The sequence below is a fragment of the Scyliorhinus canicula genome, chromosome 2 (genome assembly GCF_902713615.1).
Source record: "Scyliorhinus canicula chromosome 2, sScyCan1.1, whole genome shotgun sequence".
Taxonomy (NCBI): Eukaryota; Metazoa; Chordata; class Chondrichthyes; order Carcharhiniformes; family Scyliorhinidae; genus Scyliorhinus; species Scyliorhinus canicula.
The window spans coordinates 220791726-220810803 of NC_052147.1; the positions used below are offsets into that span (position 1 = coordinate 220791726).

Sequence of the window (19078 nt, forward strand, 5' to 3'; positions counted from 1 at the left end):
ACCACTGTGTTACCGTACCTGGAAGTAGCATTTTGTAATTAAGTATACACTGTAGTTTTGACACGCTGGTGCTGGAGGAAGTAAATTCTTACGGTAGTGGATAGCGTGCCAGTCAAGTGCCCTGGATGTTGTCGAGCTGCTTGACACTTTCGAGGTCTGACAACCTTAGATCCAGAAGCAACACGCACAGTAAAGTAAGTAGGCAATGTTGAAGACACAAAGAGGAAGCAAACGGAGACTGAAACGAATGCAGAATGTGTGTAAGGAGAAGCCAGAAAATAACTGAGGAGGTCAGTTTTCTGCTTGGCGCTGAAAAGAAAAATAGAATTCCAGAAATTTTTGAAGAAGCGAAGAGGGACTGAATCATAAAAAGCAGAGTGAACAGCTCAGGCACGTAAAGTAGCTGAGAATTGGTATCGGAGGACCACGCAGTGTTAGTTGGTCAGTTGAAAAGGAACTCTAGAAAGCTATGCCATTAAGACAGATATGAGTGAGATTAAGTTGGTAGATATGCACTAGTGACTGCCAGCTGACGGTCTAATTGATTGAGATGTGAATAGTAAGATTGTAATTGGTACCATATTTGTGCATAATGAGTGGTGTGAGTTCTTGCATAGTTGAATAAGACATATCTTTGCATTGGCTATTTAAAATGAAATTTACTTTCAAACCTCATTTGCATTGGTTCTGATACCTGTTGAAATACAAGGTACAATAAATGAAAACTTGTTGATAGTTTCTTTATTTGGGGATCGTTTGGTAAATTTGGTTGTTCTGATGTATAGTTTCCCCACATGGTTTGTAACATAGGTAATGGGGAAGAATTCCATCACACTTTGACTTGTGCTTGTGGATGTTGTACAGGCTTTGGAGGTGAGATATCCACTGCAGAATTTCCAGCCTCTAATCTGCTCTTTATTTATGTGACTGGTCCTATTGTAACGACACCCTGGGCCAAGGCATGGTCAATTCCAGCCCCATTTGACCCACAGTCACAACACAATTGAAATTAGCTTTTATTTTAAAATACCTGAGGTCTTCGACTGTCCAATAACTCCAGTCACCCGGTTTGTAATTTTAAACGAAATTTAATTTTTTTTTTAGAATACCCAACTTTTTTCCAATTAAGGGGCAAATTAGAGTGCTAATCCACCTAACCTGTACATCTTTGGGTTGTGTGTGTGTGTGTGTGTGTGTGTGTGTATGATATATATATATATATACATGATAGAGGGGTGTAAAATAATGAAAGTTAAATGGTAAGAGTCTTTATTTCAGATGGACATCTTCCAGTTAGTTTCTTCTTTCAGTGCAGGCTTTCAGATAGATGTTATCTTTTCTTTCAGCTTATAATGGTTTTCACTGTCGGCTCCTAGCAATAACAGGCAGCCAACATTTGGCAAGAGAGAGAAAGCTTCTTATTTCAGGGTCTAGAAGCTTCTGCCTTCAGACAGTAGGTAGTAGAGCAGAGAGAGATGCTTCTACCTTTAGTGTCCAGTGGCTTCTCGTGGTTTCTTTCTGTCCAAAAGCTCCACATGAGAGGAACCAATACTGTCCCTAGCCAACCAATCGAAGCAAATGCTTCCAATCTCTTGGGTGCCATAAAGTGTCCGGTTCTTCTGCCCAAAAATCAAAACATCAGTGTACTATTTAGGCACTTTGAGTTCTGTACTTCCTCTGGCAACTTAAGGTATGTTTCCATTAACGATCATAGAAACATAGAATCCCTACAGTGCAGAAGGAGGCCATTTGGCCTCCACTGACCCTCTGAAAGTGCAACCGACCTAGGCCCCCACCTTACCTGTAACCCCTTCTAACCTGCGCATCTTTGGACTGAGAGGAAACCGAAGGACTGAGAGGAAATTCATACAGGCATGGTAGCACAGTGGTTAGCACAGTTGCTTCACAGCTCCTGGATCCCAGGTTCGATTCCCGGCTTGGGTCACTGTCAGTGTGGAGTCTGCACATTCTCCCCGTGTCTGTGTGGGTTTCCTCCGGCTGCTCCGGTTTCCTCCCACAGTCCAAAGATGTGCAAGTTAGGTGGATTGGCCATACTAAATTGCCCTTGGTATCCAAAAAGGTTAGGTGGGGTTACTGGGTTATGAGGAGGAGTGTAGAGTGCTCTTTCCAAGGGGAATTGCAGACTCAATGGGCCGAATGGCCTCCTGCACTGTAAATTCTATGACACAGAGGTCACCAAAGGCTGGATTTGAACACAGGTCCTTGCTGCTGTGATGCTGCTGTGATGCAGCAGTGCTAACCACTGTGCCACCATGGACCAAAAATGATGAAGACAAGTTAAAAGAAATAGGAACTAAGGAAATCAATAGGATGGCCCCGTACACCATTCAGTTTCTGGTTAATAGTAACGGTGAGGTAGCCAATTGGAGGAACTACTCTGTTTTCTTTTATAAATTTAGAGTACCCAATTATTTATTTTCCAATAAGGGGCAATTCAGTGTCGCCAATCCACCTAACCTGCACATCTATGGATTGTGGGGGTGACGCCCACACAGACACGGGGAGAATGTGCAAACTCCACACGGATAGTGACCCAGAGCCGGGATTCAAACCCGGGAACTCAGCGCCGCAGTCCTGGTGCTAACCACTGTGCCACGTGCCGCCCCAGGAACTTCCTAGTTAATGGTTGGGAGTTGGGGAGAGTTACAAAACAAAAAAGATCTAGGAGTACAAATTCATAGCTCCTTGACGGTGGAGTTGCAGGTGGACAGTGCGGTGAAGAAGGCATTCAGGATGATAGGTTTTATTGGTCAAAATATTGAATACAGGAGTTGGGACGTCTTGTCGAAGTTGTACAATACATTTGTAAGACAACACATGGAGTACTGTGTGACCATCCTATTATAGGAAGGATATTGTTAAACTAGAAAGAGTGCAGAAGAGATTTACGAGGATGCTACCAGGACTTGATGGTCTGAGTTATAAGGAGAAGCTGGATAGGCTAGGACTTTTTTCCCTGGAGCGTAGGAGGCTTTGTTAGACATTTAGCTGCTGTTGTATAAAGAGTCAAATGTTCTGCTCCTTTTCACCAACACCTTTATTTCACTTCAACAGACTCTGCACAAAACTCTAACATCACATCCCCTGACACACAGGCCACCGGAAGCCCCTTTACATATCAGTGTAAATTATTAAAACTGCTTGTTAATAGAACAGTGCCTTCGTTCTGGTCACCATCTTTTTCCTCTTCTGACTCTTCCGTGTCATGTGTCGCTTCAAACACAATTATAACGTGTTGGACAGTCGAAAGCATAATGGTATTGAAAGTCACATCGAAAACATCGATTTATCGTGCCCCGTGCATTTCTGGGGTTCATCTTCCTATTGCCGGTTCTAACTGGGTTTCTGTCTTCATAAATTCCAGGTCTCGATCTCCTTCTATTGTCTTGGGACCTGTTCATAGTTGTAAGATTTCGCCATCCTGTTAGTAGTGTATCTTCTATATTCTGCTTTATTGTAGGCTGACCTATTTGGGTCATCCGAGCCATCGGAATCGAATGTTTCCCCAGAAACCTTTTTAAAGCTTCTGTCATTTGATCGAATAAGGCAGTGTTCAGCAAACTTTTTTTCCGGGGGCCCATTTTTACCAACCGGCCGACCTTCGCGACCCACGCCGGCCGACCTTCGCGACCCACGCCAGCCGACCTTCGCAACCCACGCCGGCCGACCTTCGCGACCCACGCCGGCCGACTTACACAACCCACCATTTTCTCTTACCTTGTTTGCTGCTGCCAAAAATGGAGGAAATGGTTTTGGGTCCCTTTGGCCCTCATACATGCTCCTCCAATGGAACCTGTTGGATTAAGGTGAAGCCTTCCTGTGTCGGAAGTATGGAGTCTCCATCTGTCCAAAGTTCTGAATTTTTTTCCTGTAAAGTTTTATCAAATAAACCCCCACCCCGAACTTGTAAAAAATAAATAAAATGAATAAATAAAATGAATAAATTAAATGAAAAAAATGAATAAACCCCCCCCCGAACTTGTAAAACAAAATAAATGAAAAAAAAATCAAATGAATAAAATAAATGAATAAAAACCACTACAGAACTTGTGAAACAAAAAGCTGCTACCGTTTTTAAAAAATAGCGGCCGCACTGCGCATGAAATGAAATGAAAAATGAAATGAAAATTGCTTATTGTCACGAGTAGGCTTCAATGAAGTTACTGTGAAAAGCCCCTAGTCGCCACATTCCGGCGCCTGTTCGGGGAGGCTGGTACGGGAATTGAACCGTGCTGCTGGCTGGCCTTGGTCTGCTTTAAAAGCCATCATGCGCAATATGGCCGATTTTTTTTTTTTAACATGGTCGTGGCCGCTTGCAGCCGGCGTTATGAAAAGCAGGCTGCTGCACGGGGATTTGCATGATCGAGAGCGCCGCGGCCAAGGGCTCAGCGACCCTCCCGACACCCGCCCTCGACCCACCTCCGGGTCGCGCCCCCGACTTTGAAGAGCACAGGAGTAAGGTATCCTTATCTGCAAACTGAACTCCTGTCAAAACCAGAAGCCGATCCATGTTACTCACTCTAGCACAGTCAAGTAATTTAAAGGCAACACAGACTGTGGAAATTTATTCTCACTCACTCCTTGGTTTGGTCTGGTATCTTTCAACCCTTCCCATTTGCACAGCAACCATGCTCTGCTACCATTTGTTAGATGTTTAGCTGCTGTTGTACAAAGAGTCAAAAGTTCTGCTCCTTTTCACAACACCTTTATTTCACTTCAACAGACTCTGCACAAAACTCTAAAATCACATCACCTGACACGAAGGCCACCTGAAGCCCCTTTACATATCTGTCAATTATTGGATACTTAACATCAATGAGACAACTAATTGGAATGTCTCTTAACCCATTACTTAACAGGCTTGGGGGTGAACGTCTAGAGGTCTATAAGATGATGAACAGCATAATTAAGGTAGATAGTCGACATCTTTCCCAAAGGTAGAGGAGTCTAGAACTAGAGTTCATAGGTTTACAGTGAGAGGGGAGAGATACAAAAGGGACCAGAGGAGACGTTTCTTCTCACAGATGGAACGGGCTACCAGAGGCAATGGTAGAGGCGGGTACGATTTTGTCTTTTTAAAAAGCAGTTAGACAGTTACATGGGTAGGGTGGGTTTAGAGGGATATGGGCCAAATGCGGGGAAGTGGAACTAGCTTAGCGACAGAAATTGTGTGGCATGGACAAGCTGGGCCAAAGGGCCTGTTTCCATGCTGTAAACATCTATGACTATAACCCCCAAAGATGTTGATGAATGGGAATTTAGTGATGATGTCTGGCGAAATTACTTTGCACTGTGGCTTGCCATAGTTTTGTGACCTTGATGTTATCCTTGAAGTATAAAGGCTTAAGTGAAAAAGCTATTTAATCTATCACTTGAAATGTGGTGTCGGGAGTATGCAGCTGAAATTGCAAGGATTTTGATAGCTGGAAGGGAGTTAACGCTGTAAGAAACAGCATAGAATAATTAAAATTTGGCACAGGACGTATTCTGCTGGGTCAGTCAGTATGATTTTGAATATTCCAGTATTGGCTTCTATGGAGACGAAGGGAGATTTGAAAATAATTGGAGATTCTTCCAGTCTCCATGACTAAACTATGAAATTGCCGCAGAGTTAAACAGGAAATTTGAACAATAAAAGTAGTAAATCTGTTTTCAGTGCTGGAGAAGGAATGTTACAAGCTATATTGCACCCTAAACCTCACCTGATGTAGGAAGGTTAGTCTTGCGAAAATTTGGAGGTCTTGAAGACTCACTTTGCATTTATAAGTAACATTAATAGAGGGATCAGTATGTTTAACCCTAGAACTCAGGAGGAGGTTGAGAATAATGAGCAACTTCTTGAGACGTCCAAAAAAGTTAGTGCAACGAAAGGATGATCTGATTGGATTGTCTTAGGAACAAGAGATCACCATGAGAGCACGTCCACTGAGAGAAAAAAAAATCATAGGTTGGGATTCTCCAGCCATGTCCGCCCAGCGACCGGAGAATCCTGCCCGAGGTCAATGGATTTCTCGGTTGTCGCTGTCTCGCCCGTGGCTTTCTTGCGGCAGGCGGGGCAGGAGAATCCAGCCCGTAATCTCAAGAAAGCTTTTGACATGTGCAGAAGCTCTGAAGTGGTCATTCATCAACTGATGTTTATGCTATGTTGAGAGGCAGTTCAGGTCTTCTAAGCAAAAGACAACTGAAAAAAGGAAGAAATATTTACAGAAAGACCAGCAAAAAGATCTAAGTACTGCATATAAATATTGCGGAAGACACCACGAAAGAAAAGGAAGCATGTTCAGGTGGGGAAATGAGGGCTAATAACACAAATGGCCATAGGCAATGAACAGAAACAAAATATTTGAAAAACATTGGTGGGATTCAGGAATTGTTTTAATTTACTAGATTTGTTTGTCATTGTAATTTACTAGATTTGTTCATTGTGTACCATATACATTTATCAATCACTTTGATATTTTGAGGTGGTAGCTAGATATTTGTAATTCTAAAGGGAATTTCATGGACTTTCCTCCTGCTCTGTTGATAAATTGAAGAGGGACGCTTTGATAGTATGAACTTAATACTAGTATGGACTTAATGCTATTTACACGTCTATATGTGATAGGCAGCAACTCCGTTGATTAGTAAATTATCATATCTCTGCTACTTTGTGAGCCAGAGGAATTTAAGTTTTGTGTTGTAATCCAGGGCACTCTACCTTGTTATTTATTAACTGATTTTTAAATACAATTTTTCCATAATTTATTGAATTAGTGATGTATATGTAGTGAACTATTTCAAATAATTTAGCAAGAGTAGCAAAAGTAACACATAATGAAGCAATCTTTTATGATGCTCTAGATTATGGATGATACAAATCTTCAGATGTAAAATATTTTCCAAAACGACTTCACTGAAAAACCCTGGATTGTGTTGCAGAAATTTAGAATTCTAAGCTATATGTACCATCAAGGAATGGTACAAGGAATTAAAAATAGGAATTTTAGTGAGTTAAAAAATAATGCCATGTTAGTGTTTGTGTAGTTATTCTGTTGAAGTAATTTAAATGTTTTAATTTCCAGGTTGATTACACAGATAAAAATGGTCAGTGTGCATTGGTTCATGCTGCTTTACGAGGTCATCGTGAAGTTATTGAATATTTACTTCAAGCAGATTGGCCATTAACCACACAGCACCAGCATTCTTTCAGAAAAAGTCAGGCTCTTCAGCAAGCTCTGGTTGCGGCAGCAAGCATGGGACATACTGAAGTAAGTTCCAAGAAAGTGATCCATTAACCTACTTATATTATGCAAACATAATTACGAACATTTTCCACCAAAATATTTTTAGGCTTATCGATCCTTCCCATTTGTACAGCATTTGAGCAAAGTTACTGTAATGTTTTGGATTTGATCCTCCGTTGGACATTCAATTAACTGGGCCTGTAATGGATTGAGCTCAAGTTTGCTTTTGAGTAACTTCTTGCCTCTGTATAGCATCTCATCAATTAGTTTTTAAAAATATATTTAGACTGCCCAATTCTTTTTTCCAATTAAGGGGCAATTTAGCATGGCCAATTCACCTACCCTGCACATCTTTTTGGGTTGTGTGCAGACACGAGGAGAATGTGCAAACTCCACACGGACAGTGACTCAGAGTCGGGATCAAGCCCGGGACCGTGGCGCTGTGAGGCAGCAGTGCTAACCACTTCTCATCAATTCTTTGTTTGAAATGAAAGACTTGCTATGTGGATATTGTATTGTGACACTCCAGATTTACCTTCTGGAATATTCTGTGCAAATATTTATAAGCAAAATGGTTATTTTTCATGCATTTTATTTTGGAACTCCATTGTTTGTTCCCATAATCCTACACGTGCGAATTGCCAACAAGCAGTTCCTCATACTTTTGAAGTAAGTGGATGAGTCACTGTAGGCAGCTCTCCCTCATTGCCTAATGGTGGCCAATGAACAGACCATAATGGAAAGCTGGTATAGAGCAGAAATATCCAAAGGCAGGAAATAAATACCTAATTTTAATCTATATCCCAGAAGATTTTAATCCCTAAAATTAAAGCTAAACTATGCTCAATCAATTTATTCATTACATAATCAGATGAGAGCACGATTTCTGTGCATTTCAATTCATCCATCCAGAGCAGCATTATATTTCTCCATTGCTGCAGCAAATTGATCTTAAAAGATTTCTAGGGTTTTCATCACCACCTCTCTACTCAAAGGCCCATTCCAAGTGTTGATCACTGTGTGAAGAAGAATCCCCCGACTGAAGCCCTAACATTACGTTTTGTTTTAGAAATTTTGAATCTGTGGGCAACCTGTCTCTTGGGTCCCTTTTATTTTAACGATTTTATTGCAATGCAAATTGCTGCTTTGACAGCTATTTTAATTAAAATCTTAATTTTATCAACAGACTATCCTTTCCCAGACAAGGAAATATATTGAAGAACGCTACTTTGTATCTCCTATCTGAGTTTTAAAGCTGGTTAGGAAAAAATACCATGTTTGATTCCTGTTTAACATCCTTTTCAATTTTCCTTAATTTACATCAATACTATTTACAGATTTTGAAGAATCTGCAAGAACTTGACAGTGAGCATAGAATAGAGGTCAATGGCTTTGACACTCTTTGGGGTGAAACAGGTAATTGATCATTTTTGAGAGTTTTTCTGTTTGCATTATAAATCGAGTCCTACTGTATAAAGGAGGATCATATCTACTTATTATTTCACCAGATCACACTAAAATCATTCATTATGATTGTATTTTAACTTGCGTTACAGTTAACAATGAGCACTAATATTGTGAAACTTATATAATACGGTTGAATGTTTTTTACTGTACTTGAATTTAAATTGTTACTTTGAATTTTGGCTAAATTTGCCATTTGTTGTAATAATCAATTCCACCCTTTTGTCCAGGAGGTTTTTTGTTTAATTTTAGAACTGTGATTTCATTCATCTGATCAATTTTCAGAATGAATTGGAAACATTCATGGTTTATAAAGTAGTGTGTAAAAAAAGTTTGTTGAGATCTATTTTTAGGAAGTTTATTTTTAATGTAGAGAGCCTTTGTCAACGGATGTTCTGGTTAATCCTTCTGCCTTCATCTGATGATTAGGGAACTAAGTTGTCTGATAGAATGAAGAGATTTTTTCCAGAAAGTCTGTTGTATAAAATCAGGTTGGTTCTCAAAAAGGACCTGGAGAATGGAGTTAAATTGATTCCCTGAATGACCTTTTCACTCCAAGACATTTTTATTTAAATTATACTTTCGACATATAAATAGAAACAGTTTTTTTGAAAAAGGAAGAGAAGTAATGAAATATTCAATTAGATAAAATAGTGAAAAGGAGATCATTGACAGCATTAAAATGTAAATGATAAAATTAGTGTATCATTTTCTACATAAAGTATCATGTGAAATTACTGTAGGTAAGAACAGGGAAGCAGTAGCATAAATTAGAAAAATATAAAATATAAACAGAAATACAGTTAATACTTGAGTGCAGGTTCAGAGTGAGCTTCTTTATTTTCTGCGAGACCATTCTGCACGTTTTAATTAATCCATCCAGAACCACCTTACACTTCTACCCCATTGCTTCATCTAGTCGTTTCTAAATGGTTTCTGGATTTTCATCTCCACTGCTCTCCTCTCAAAGGTCCAGAGATGAGTGTTTCAGAATCCTGGGATTCTGGGACCATGTTTGGCGCAGTGTCGACTAAACAGACAGGACAGCCTTCATGTAACAGGAAAGAACCCTGGCTCTTGGGGAACGGGTGAATGGGACAGTGGGGAACAATTTAAACTAGTTAGGGGTTGCAGGAAGAGAAAGTACATGCTGAGTTTAAAAAGTATGTGATAAACACCAGGACAGGTGGACACGGTGGGCAAAATCCAGTTCAAAAGGTTTGATGATGTGGCCTTTAGGATTCCAGCCTCAAGGTGGGCATGATTGGGTGCTAAATAGCACAGGCTATAGGATCTTTAGAAAGAACAGGGAATTGGAAGGGTGGCAGGTGCCAAAATATTGACCAGCACAATTACAGCAGTAGAAAGAAGGGATTTCAGTAGAGATGAGTAGGCTGTGAAAGCAACATGGGTAAAGTTAAGATGCAGCAAAGGATACAAGTCTAATTGTTTAACAACCTAATAATGATACAGTGAGGGAGGTAACAATAAATATTTTTATAATGGATTTTAATTTACACACCATTGTAAGTAGTAGAAAAATTAGAGATAAAGGAAATGAATTTCCAGAGTACCTTCGGTTAAACTATTTTTGAGATACATTACTTCGATTTGGCAGTTCCAATTATTATTTTTCAGGATAGACATGCTTCTGCAGTTTTATCCTTCCAGCTGCAGTGAACCGGTTTATTCAGGCATTTCTGCTCTGTAGGTGTGAGCCTTTTCCACAATTTGATGCATAAAATGTTATAAATTGACTTGCTCACACCATGATGCAGTCGTGCCATTCATATCTTTGGTTTTTGATTGGTTGAAAAATGTAGTGATTTTCAATGAGTATAGCTGGGAGGAAACAAATACAAAAAAAAATGTTAGACTTGATTTTGTCAGGAGAAAAGATAGGCTCAGTTAGATCAGTTAGAATAAAATGGCAAAGTAAATGTGGGAAATGGGGTGGGGAGAATATGCCAAACATTCTTGTAATATTTTCATATATACATTTAAATGCGGTACAAGGTCAGTGTGTGAGCTGTATATCTGTAAACAAATTAGCCATTGAAATTTGTCATTTTGTAGCTCATCCCGAAATGTGTCCAAAAGAACTCTGTTGATCATTGTTTCTTACCCAATGAGGAATGAAGCAGTGCTAGATCTAGCTCTCGGGACTGAATTAGGGCAAGTTTTTAAAAAATGTATTTGTTCTTGGGATGTGGTCATCGCTAGCTGAGCCAGCATTTATTGCCCATTTTTGAGGGCATTTAAGTGTCAGCCACATTGCTGTGGATCTGGACTCACATGTAGGCCAGACCAGGTAAGGTCAACAGATTTCCTTCCCTAAAGGGCATTATTGGATTGGATTGGATTTGTTTATTGTCACGTGTACCGAGGTACAGTGAAAAGTATTTTTCTGCAAGCAGCTCAACAGATCATTCAGTACATGGGAAGAAAAGGGAATTAAACAAAATTCAAGAAAATACATGAGAATACATAATAGGGCAACACAATATATACAATGTACTACATAAGCATTGGCATCGGATGAAGCAGACATGAGTGTAGTGTTAATGAGGTCAGTCCATAAGAGGGTCATTTAGGAGTCTGATGACAGTGGGGAAGAAGCTGTTTTTGAGTCTGTTCGTGCGTGTTCTCAGACTTCTGAATCTCCTGCCCGATGGAAGAAGTTGGAAAAGTGAGTAAGCCGGGTGGGAGGGATCCTTGATTATGCTGCCTGCTTTCCCCCGGCAGCGGGAGGTGTAGATGGAATCTACATTAGTGAACCAGATGGGTTTTTACCACAATTGACAATGGTTTCATGGTGACTTTTAGATCTTTATTGAATTCAAATTTTACCATCCATGGTGGGATTCAAACCCAAGTCCTCGGAGCATCCTCTGGATTACTAGTCCAGCAGCAATACCACTATGCCGCTACCTCCCATGAAGCATTGGGAAAGTGGAATTGAGGTCAAAGATTGACCATATTCTTAGTGAATGGGATTGCAGGCATGAGGGCCATAGGCCTGTTTCTATTTTCTTTTTCAGTGGAAGGCCATTTGGGAAACAGTGATCACAATATCTTTAGGTTTAGAGTAATTGTGTAAAAGGACAAGGCACAATCAACGATGAAGATACTTGACTGGAAATGGGAAAATGTTTAATGAGTATGGAATAAAAGATTAGCAGGTAAAACAGTAAATGAGAGGATCAAAGCAGATAGTTTGGATATAGCCTATCACATTCTCATGAGGAGTAAAGGAAGAGTATTCCAAGCTAAAGCCCACTTGAGGCATGAAAGAATTGAACCAGATCAGCCATGATCTTGGTGAAAGATGAAGCAGGTTCAAAATGCTGAATGGCCTACTCCTGTTCTATGTTCCTAAAACGGGACAAAGTCTTATGATAAATCTCAACTTTATAAACAAAAACAGTTTTAACAAAAACATAATCAAGCGCAAAGGAGAACAGAAGCAGGAGATAACTCTGAGAAAGAGAGTGTTATGAGAAAAGACTCGCAAGTATCGTAAAATAGAAGTATAAAAGCAAATGGATATCAAAAGGATGGGTGGGCTAATTAAGGACATAAAAGGAAATGTTGTGGAGGCAGAGTGCGTGGCTGAGATATTAAATGAGTACTTTCCATCTGTCTTCATAATAGAAGACAATACTGCCAATATCACTAAAGGACAATGGATAGGGATAAAGTAAGAGACAAAATATGCAAAACTATCACAACATTAAAGCAGAAAGGACACCTGGTCCTGATGAGGTGTCTAGGTTACTGAGAGTAGGAAGATTGGAAGTAGCAACCCTCTGGCCATAATATTTTAATCCTCCGTGGATGTGGGAGAGTTGCACGTGCTGCACATACCTTCAAAAAACAGAGCGGCATGGCGCATTGGTTAGCACTGCTGCCTATGGCGGTGAGGACCAGGGTTCGATCCTGGCCCTGGGTCACTGTCTGTGTGGAGTTTGTACATTCTCCCCATGTCTGCATGGGTCTCACCCCCACAACAAAGATGTGCAGGGTCGGTGGATTGGTCACGTTAAATTGCCCCTTAATTAAATTTTTAAAAATCGCTGGGTACTCTAAATTTATTTTTTAAAATACCATCAAAAAACAGAAGAAGATTAAATGAAAACACTTGCAGAGGAACTGAAATTAGAGAAGATTGAAGGGAAATTCAGTAGAGGTGTTCAAAATTTTGTGGCATTCTGTTAAGATAGGAATACATTTTCCACTGGTAGGAGGAAAAACCATAGGGCACAGATTTGAGATTGTCTAAAGAACAGGGGCTGGATCCTCCGTAGCCCAACACTGAAATCGGGCTCGGCGATCAGGCGGAGAATGGCTTCCGACGCTGGAGTTGGGGCAGGCACCGGTTTGACGTCGGTCTGCAATGCCCTGCCCTCCAAACCGGCATCATCAGGCATCATGCAGTTGCAACGCCATTGGCGTGTCATCGACCAACCCACCCGGGATGCTTCACCCCCGATGGCGCAGGCCACATGTGGTCCCAGCGGTTAGGAACCCGGCATGCTGAGTGCGGGTAGTGTCCAGCGCACCACCACACTTGTCCAAGATCTGTTCCGCTGGCCGGGGGGGTGGGTGGCCGGCCGGGGGCTGGATTGTTGGGTCGGGATGTGTGGCTTCGGATTCCAGCATGGCTGGCGCCATGTTTTCCACCCCTGCGCATGCGCGACCCGGGACCCGCCGATTCTCCAGCAGTTTTCTACGCGATCCACTGGCATTTCATGTGATGCCGGTGCTAGCCCCTCATCGGAATCGGTGAGGGGTGCGCGTGATTTTCCGGTCGTGAAACACCTGCGGATTCTCCGTTCGCGCCAGCACTTAGCCTCAGGAATGGAGTATTCTGCCCCAGGTGTCTGGAGATGAGAAATTATTTTGCATGAATTATGACATCAAATACACTGCCTGAAATGGCGATGCAGATTCAGCAGTACTTTCAAAAGGGTATTGGATATATATTTTGAAAGGGCAAAAATTGCAGGGTAATAGGAAAAATCAGTAGTGGGACGAATTGTATACATCTTTCAAGGAGCCAGCACATCATAGATATCATAGAATTTACAGTGCAGAAGGAGGCCATTCGGCCCATCGAGTCTGCACCGGCTCTTGGAAAGAGCACCCTACCCAAGGTCAACACCTCCACCTTATCCTCATAACCCAGTTACCCCACCCTACACTAAGGGCAATTTTGGACACTAAGGGCAATTTATCATGGCCAATCCACCTAACCTGCACATCTTTGGACTGTGGGAGGAAACCGGAGGAAACCCACGTACACACGGGGAGGGTGTGCAGACTCCACACAGACAGTGACCCAAGCCGGAATCGAACATGGGACCCTGGAGCTATGAAGCAATTGTGCTATCCACTAGGCTACCGTGCTGCCCATGTAATCTTACCCACTTGTGTTTTGTGCATTGTTTTCCTTTCTTAGCTCTCACGGCTGCTGCAGGCAGGGGTAAACTGGAAGTTTGTAAACTGCTCCTGCAACAAGGAGCTATGGTATCCCATCCCAATCGGAGGGGAATTATTCCAGTATTTTGTGCAGCAAGACAAGGTCATTGGCAGGTACTGTAAATGCCATCTTGTGCATTTTTTTAATGCATGGAAAAATTATTCTTTGTTTAAGATACAACATTTTTTGCTTCAGTATTGGTAGCTTAGAATAACTGGTAAAGTCTCCACCGCTTACAAAAGACATTCTTGTGCTATTGCAATTCTCCTGCTTAGACACATTTAATGATTTATTTCCTATATATGCAACTCTTGTGATGTTCTGCACAAGGAACTGAATTAACAGTGAAATGGTTGATACTAATATGTCAAGACATATTAAGATTTAGCTATTTTATAGAGGTGTGTGATGACTGTAATGAATATATGTGAATAATAAATATTTGTGAATTTCATAAGCAGGTGTAGTCAGAAAGCTGAACAATAAAGTTAAGAAAAGATTACCAGTTTTGTACTTTGGACCTTTACAGAGCTGTTTGCTTAGTTTTTGGAATGTTATTTGAGTTTGTCCTGTGTAGGGTACCATAGAATCCCTACAATGCAGAAAAAGATCATTCAGGCCATCAGGTCTGCACCGAATCTCTGAAAGAGCACCCTACCTGTGCCCACTCTCACCCTGCCTCTCTTTCCTCAACTAACGTGCACATCTTTGGATAATAAGGAGCAATTTTAGCATGGCCAAACCACCTAACCTTCATGTCTTTGGACTGAGAGGAAACCTATGCACACACTGCGAGAATATGCAAGCTGCACACAGTCATCTAAAGCTGAAATTGAACCCAGATCCCTGGCGCTGAGAGGCAGCAGCACTAGCTACTGTGCCACTGTTCCATGTAAGCTATAACCTGACCACACTTACAAGTGATTTTGGTACAATTACCTTGTTTGCACAACCAAAGTGCAAACTACTCGATGGATATTTGTTTCTGCCTAAAATATCCAAGGCACTCAACATTTTGTAATTGACTATAGTGGAAAATGAGTAGCATTTGGCTGATTTTAATGATTACCCATTGAAATGTGGGCAGTTTAAGTGGAAAGGATTGTAATCTTTCAATATAGTGCTCTACTCATTTTTAATTTTTTTGGAAATTTAGATTGCTGACCTCTTGTTTCAGCATGATGCTGATATGAACGCAACAGATAAGCAAGGACGTACACCACTTATGGTGGCATCTTGTGAGGGGCATGTGAGCACTGTTGAATTTCTACTTTCAGAAGGTAAATTATTGTCAATCTTTGTTAACTTGTGCATTTATTTTTTTGCTGTATTTCAATATTCTATTTGGCTTCTCTATTTAGGTGCTTCCATTTCTTCAGTAGATAAGGAAGGGTTGACTCCCTTGAGCTGGTCCTGCCTGAAAGGTCAAAAACATGTGGTTCAGATTTTGGTGGAGAGGGGTGCAGCTATTGACCACATGGATAAGAATGGTCGCACACCTCTAGATCTAGCAGCCTTTTATGGAGATTCTGACATTGTGAGTATTACCAAACTTTGCTTGTGGTATACCAATGTATGTATTGATGCATTGAGTTTGGTAACAAAGCGTTGGTCAATGCTGATGGGTAGGTATTCAAACCATGGTGATCATGAGCAGAATCCATCTTTGACTTTTTCACTAATCAGGAACGGTGAGATGAATTATGGTTCGCATATCAGGGATTGAACCTGGGCCCTTTTGTGGCCTATATTATTCTATGGATAAACATGTTTACCCAATCAATTATCTCTTTTGAATTAAGGAGCTTATTATTTGCAAATAGACAGTGTACTTCATTTCCAATTCGTGAATGAAATTGACAACTTTTCCAGAGGTTCAGTGGTTGTAAGCAGTCCATAGCTAAGGCAAAAAGACTGGGAAGATTCAGATTTGATCCCTGATGGTTGTTGAATTCAACTCTTAGTGTACAGGGCTTCCGAGCCCCAGGGGGTGGCACTGGGGGAAATTGGCTAGAGTTCCCCATCTTGATTGCTGCCAAGTGATTGGCATTGCAAATACAGGTGTATGAGCATTGAATGAGGAGAGCATTGGACTCGACTGCGATACCCTTGTAAAATTGCTTTGCATCTTTTCCAGTCTGCTTTGGTTCACTGCACCTAGCCGTGCACTTCACCTAACCATTATTGGAAACCTCTTCAGTTGCTTCTGGAAGTTTGCCCCTAAATCACTTTGTCTCTTCTCTTTCCTTTTTAAAAAACACTTCTCAATCTAATCATTTTGACCCAACGTTCAACTACTTCAGCCAATTCTATTCACTCCAAATGTTATCAAAAAAACGGCTGAAGGTACTGGATATAGCAACGGCTGTGCTTCCTGACAACATTCTGAAAACTTGTGCTCCAGCTTTATTTGTACTTCAGGACAATCTGTTTCAGTACAGCTGCAATACTGGCATCTACCCAACAAAATGGAAAATGACCCAGGTATGTCCTGTTCCTCAAAAGCAGAACAAATCAAATTTGGCCCATTGGCCCACTATTAATCTACTCTAAATCATCAGCAAAGTGGTGGAAGATGTTGACAGTGCTATCAAGCGGCACTTTCAAGCTGCTCACCAATGGCAATTTGTTGTCCTGCCAGGGCCATGGCTCTTGATTTCATTGCAGCTTTGGTCCAAACATAGACAAAAAATCTAAATTCAAATGGTGTGGTGAGACGGCCACTCCTTGACATCAAGGCTGCATATTACAGAGTGTGGTATAAAATTGAAGTCCACGAGAATCGGAAGAGAGGTGGGGGGAGCTCTCCACTCTCATACCTAATACAAAGGGAAGTGCTCATGGTAGTTAGAGGACGATCATCTTCGCCCCAGGGCAACACTACAGGAGCTCCTCAGGGTAGTGTCATTGGACCAATCTGCTTGTACGATTTTGGATTTGGGAACCACAGAAACCTAAGATAGGCAGTCATGTATTTGTAAGTAATTTTAAAGTAGTTTATTCAACAGTTTAGATATGATGCACTAACTAAATAGACAAGATAAAAGTGTACAACCAGTGACAGTGAAGTGTTTGATTTCAGTGATAGCAGCATTCTGCTCCCAGAATACGAACAAAAGAACACTGCTGATTTCTGCAACCCAAAGTGACAGTATCATACGCTCTCTGTCTTTCACTGTTAGTCAGTGGCAGTCGTCTTCTCTATCTCTGTTCTTTGCCCCCTCACTCTGGCTGAGATGTTGGAGAACCCTTGTCTTCTTCCAAGCGAGAACAAGGCCTGACTCCTATGAATATCCATTAATATATCATGGGTGCGATTCTCTGTCAGCTGACGCTGGAATCGGGAAAATCATGGGCGGGATTCTCAGTCAGCCGATGCCGGAATCGGGAATCACTTCCAATTCTGAAATCGTGGTGGATGCCGAATTCACACCAAATCGTAATTCTCCGTCGCCTTGACAGCAGCGTCAATGCGTTCCAGAACGCATTACGGTAAACTGCGTTGGCATATCATTAACGGGCCCAACCCGATCTTCTCTGGGGCCTTTGCAATTCTCCCCTCCAGTAGGCCGAATTCCCGACTGCATGGTTCACTTGTGCTTTTAAAAATCATTAAACAGACGCTGTAGCTGCTGAGGGAGAGAGAGTGGTTATGGAAAGTGTCCAACATCGCTGACAGTTGTGCCACTCGTCTGGGGGCTTCTGCCAGGGCTGGGTGGAGTAGCGGAGGTGGGCTGTGGGGTCGGGGTGAACAGACATCGAACAACATTGTCACAGCCGGAAATGCAGCCATGCAGCTACACATGCCGCTGACTGCCCACTGTGAACTTAGGGCCACGGGTGGTATGGGTGTTCCCCCAGGCCACCCCCTAGGTGCCCTCTGGCCCCAGCTGACCTATCAGCCCTATGGGCGTGCTCCAGCACATCCAGTTGTCAGCTGGGATGATGTCTGTGTGGGGAGTGAAATATGTATGTGTGGCTGCAGCTTGTCGGTCTCCTAAGTGGCAGTCGTGAATCCGGCACCCGTTTCTCATTAGAATTGATTGTGTTCCACGTGGCACCAATGCTAGCCCTGAACAGTCGTTGAATCGATCCAGGTGTGGTGCCAGTTTTGCTGTCTTAGAAGTCCACAAATTCAACACTTTGTCTCAGAGTCTCAGGAATGAGAATCCAGCCGCATGTTTTGTTGAGGGCTGGTAGCTTACCCAGTATCAATCACCCGGATGGCTCTTCAGACCAATGGCTATGGGACAGTACCCAAAATGCCTGAGTAATCACATGGCCGACCGCTGACTTGAGGTGACTTTTTATTGGCTAGATAAAGGCAGGGTGCCTAGAGGCTTCCTCCCATCAGTTTAGGAATGTTCATAGAGTCTAGTGACCTCAATGTAGGGAGTGCAATCTTTTTCTCAATCTTGTTTTGGCCTCTGACTCTATATAATTTGTTTTTCTTTTCCAGAGATAGCATTAAATGCTGTGCTAGCTAGTTCCATGCAAGTGCCTCAAAAATTCTTCAAAAATCACTAAAGGTCCCTGTTCCTTACATGCTTCATCAATGGCTTTCCCTTCATCATAAGATCAGAAGTTAGGATGTTGGCAGATGATTACACAGTATAGCAGTCTGCTCGATTGACACTCCATTCACAAATGTATACATTCACTCTTTCCACTACGGATACACAGTGACAACAACATGTACTATCTGCACAATGCACTGTAGCAACTCTCTAAGGTTCCTTCGATAGCACTTCCCAAACCCACGACCTCTACTATCTAGAACAGGGGTGGGCAAACTACGGCCCGCGGGCCGCATGCGGCCCGCCAAAGGTATTTCTGCGGCCCACCAAGTCATTACAAAAAAAAAAAAAAAAATTTTAAAAAAAAT

The 19078-nt window shown here is 41.8% G+C and overlaps 1 protein-coding gene across 3 annotated transcripts in view; it reads left to right on the plus strand.

Annotated features, from left to right (window-relative positions):
• The window catches only part of LOC119961966 (protein TANC1-like), a 145192-nt gene that overhangs the window by 87311 nt on the left and 38803 nt on the right, over window positions 1-19078 (plus strand). For 2 of the 3 annotated variants that reach the window (XM_038789625.1, XM_038789628.1), the window contains exons 15-18: window positions 7086-7271; window positions 8585-8663; window positions 14173-14306; window positions 15350-15730. In XM_038789625.1, coding sequence (XP_038645553.1) covers window positions 7086-7271; window positions 8585-8663; window positions 14173-14306; window positions 15350-15730 — 780 coding nt within the window. The remainder of the gene's footprint in view (window positions 1-7085; window positions 7272-8584; window positions 8664-14172; window positions 14307-15349; window positions 15731-19078) is intronic. The other variant, XM_038789627.1, reaches the window with a different exon arrangement.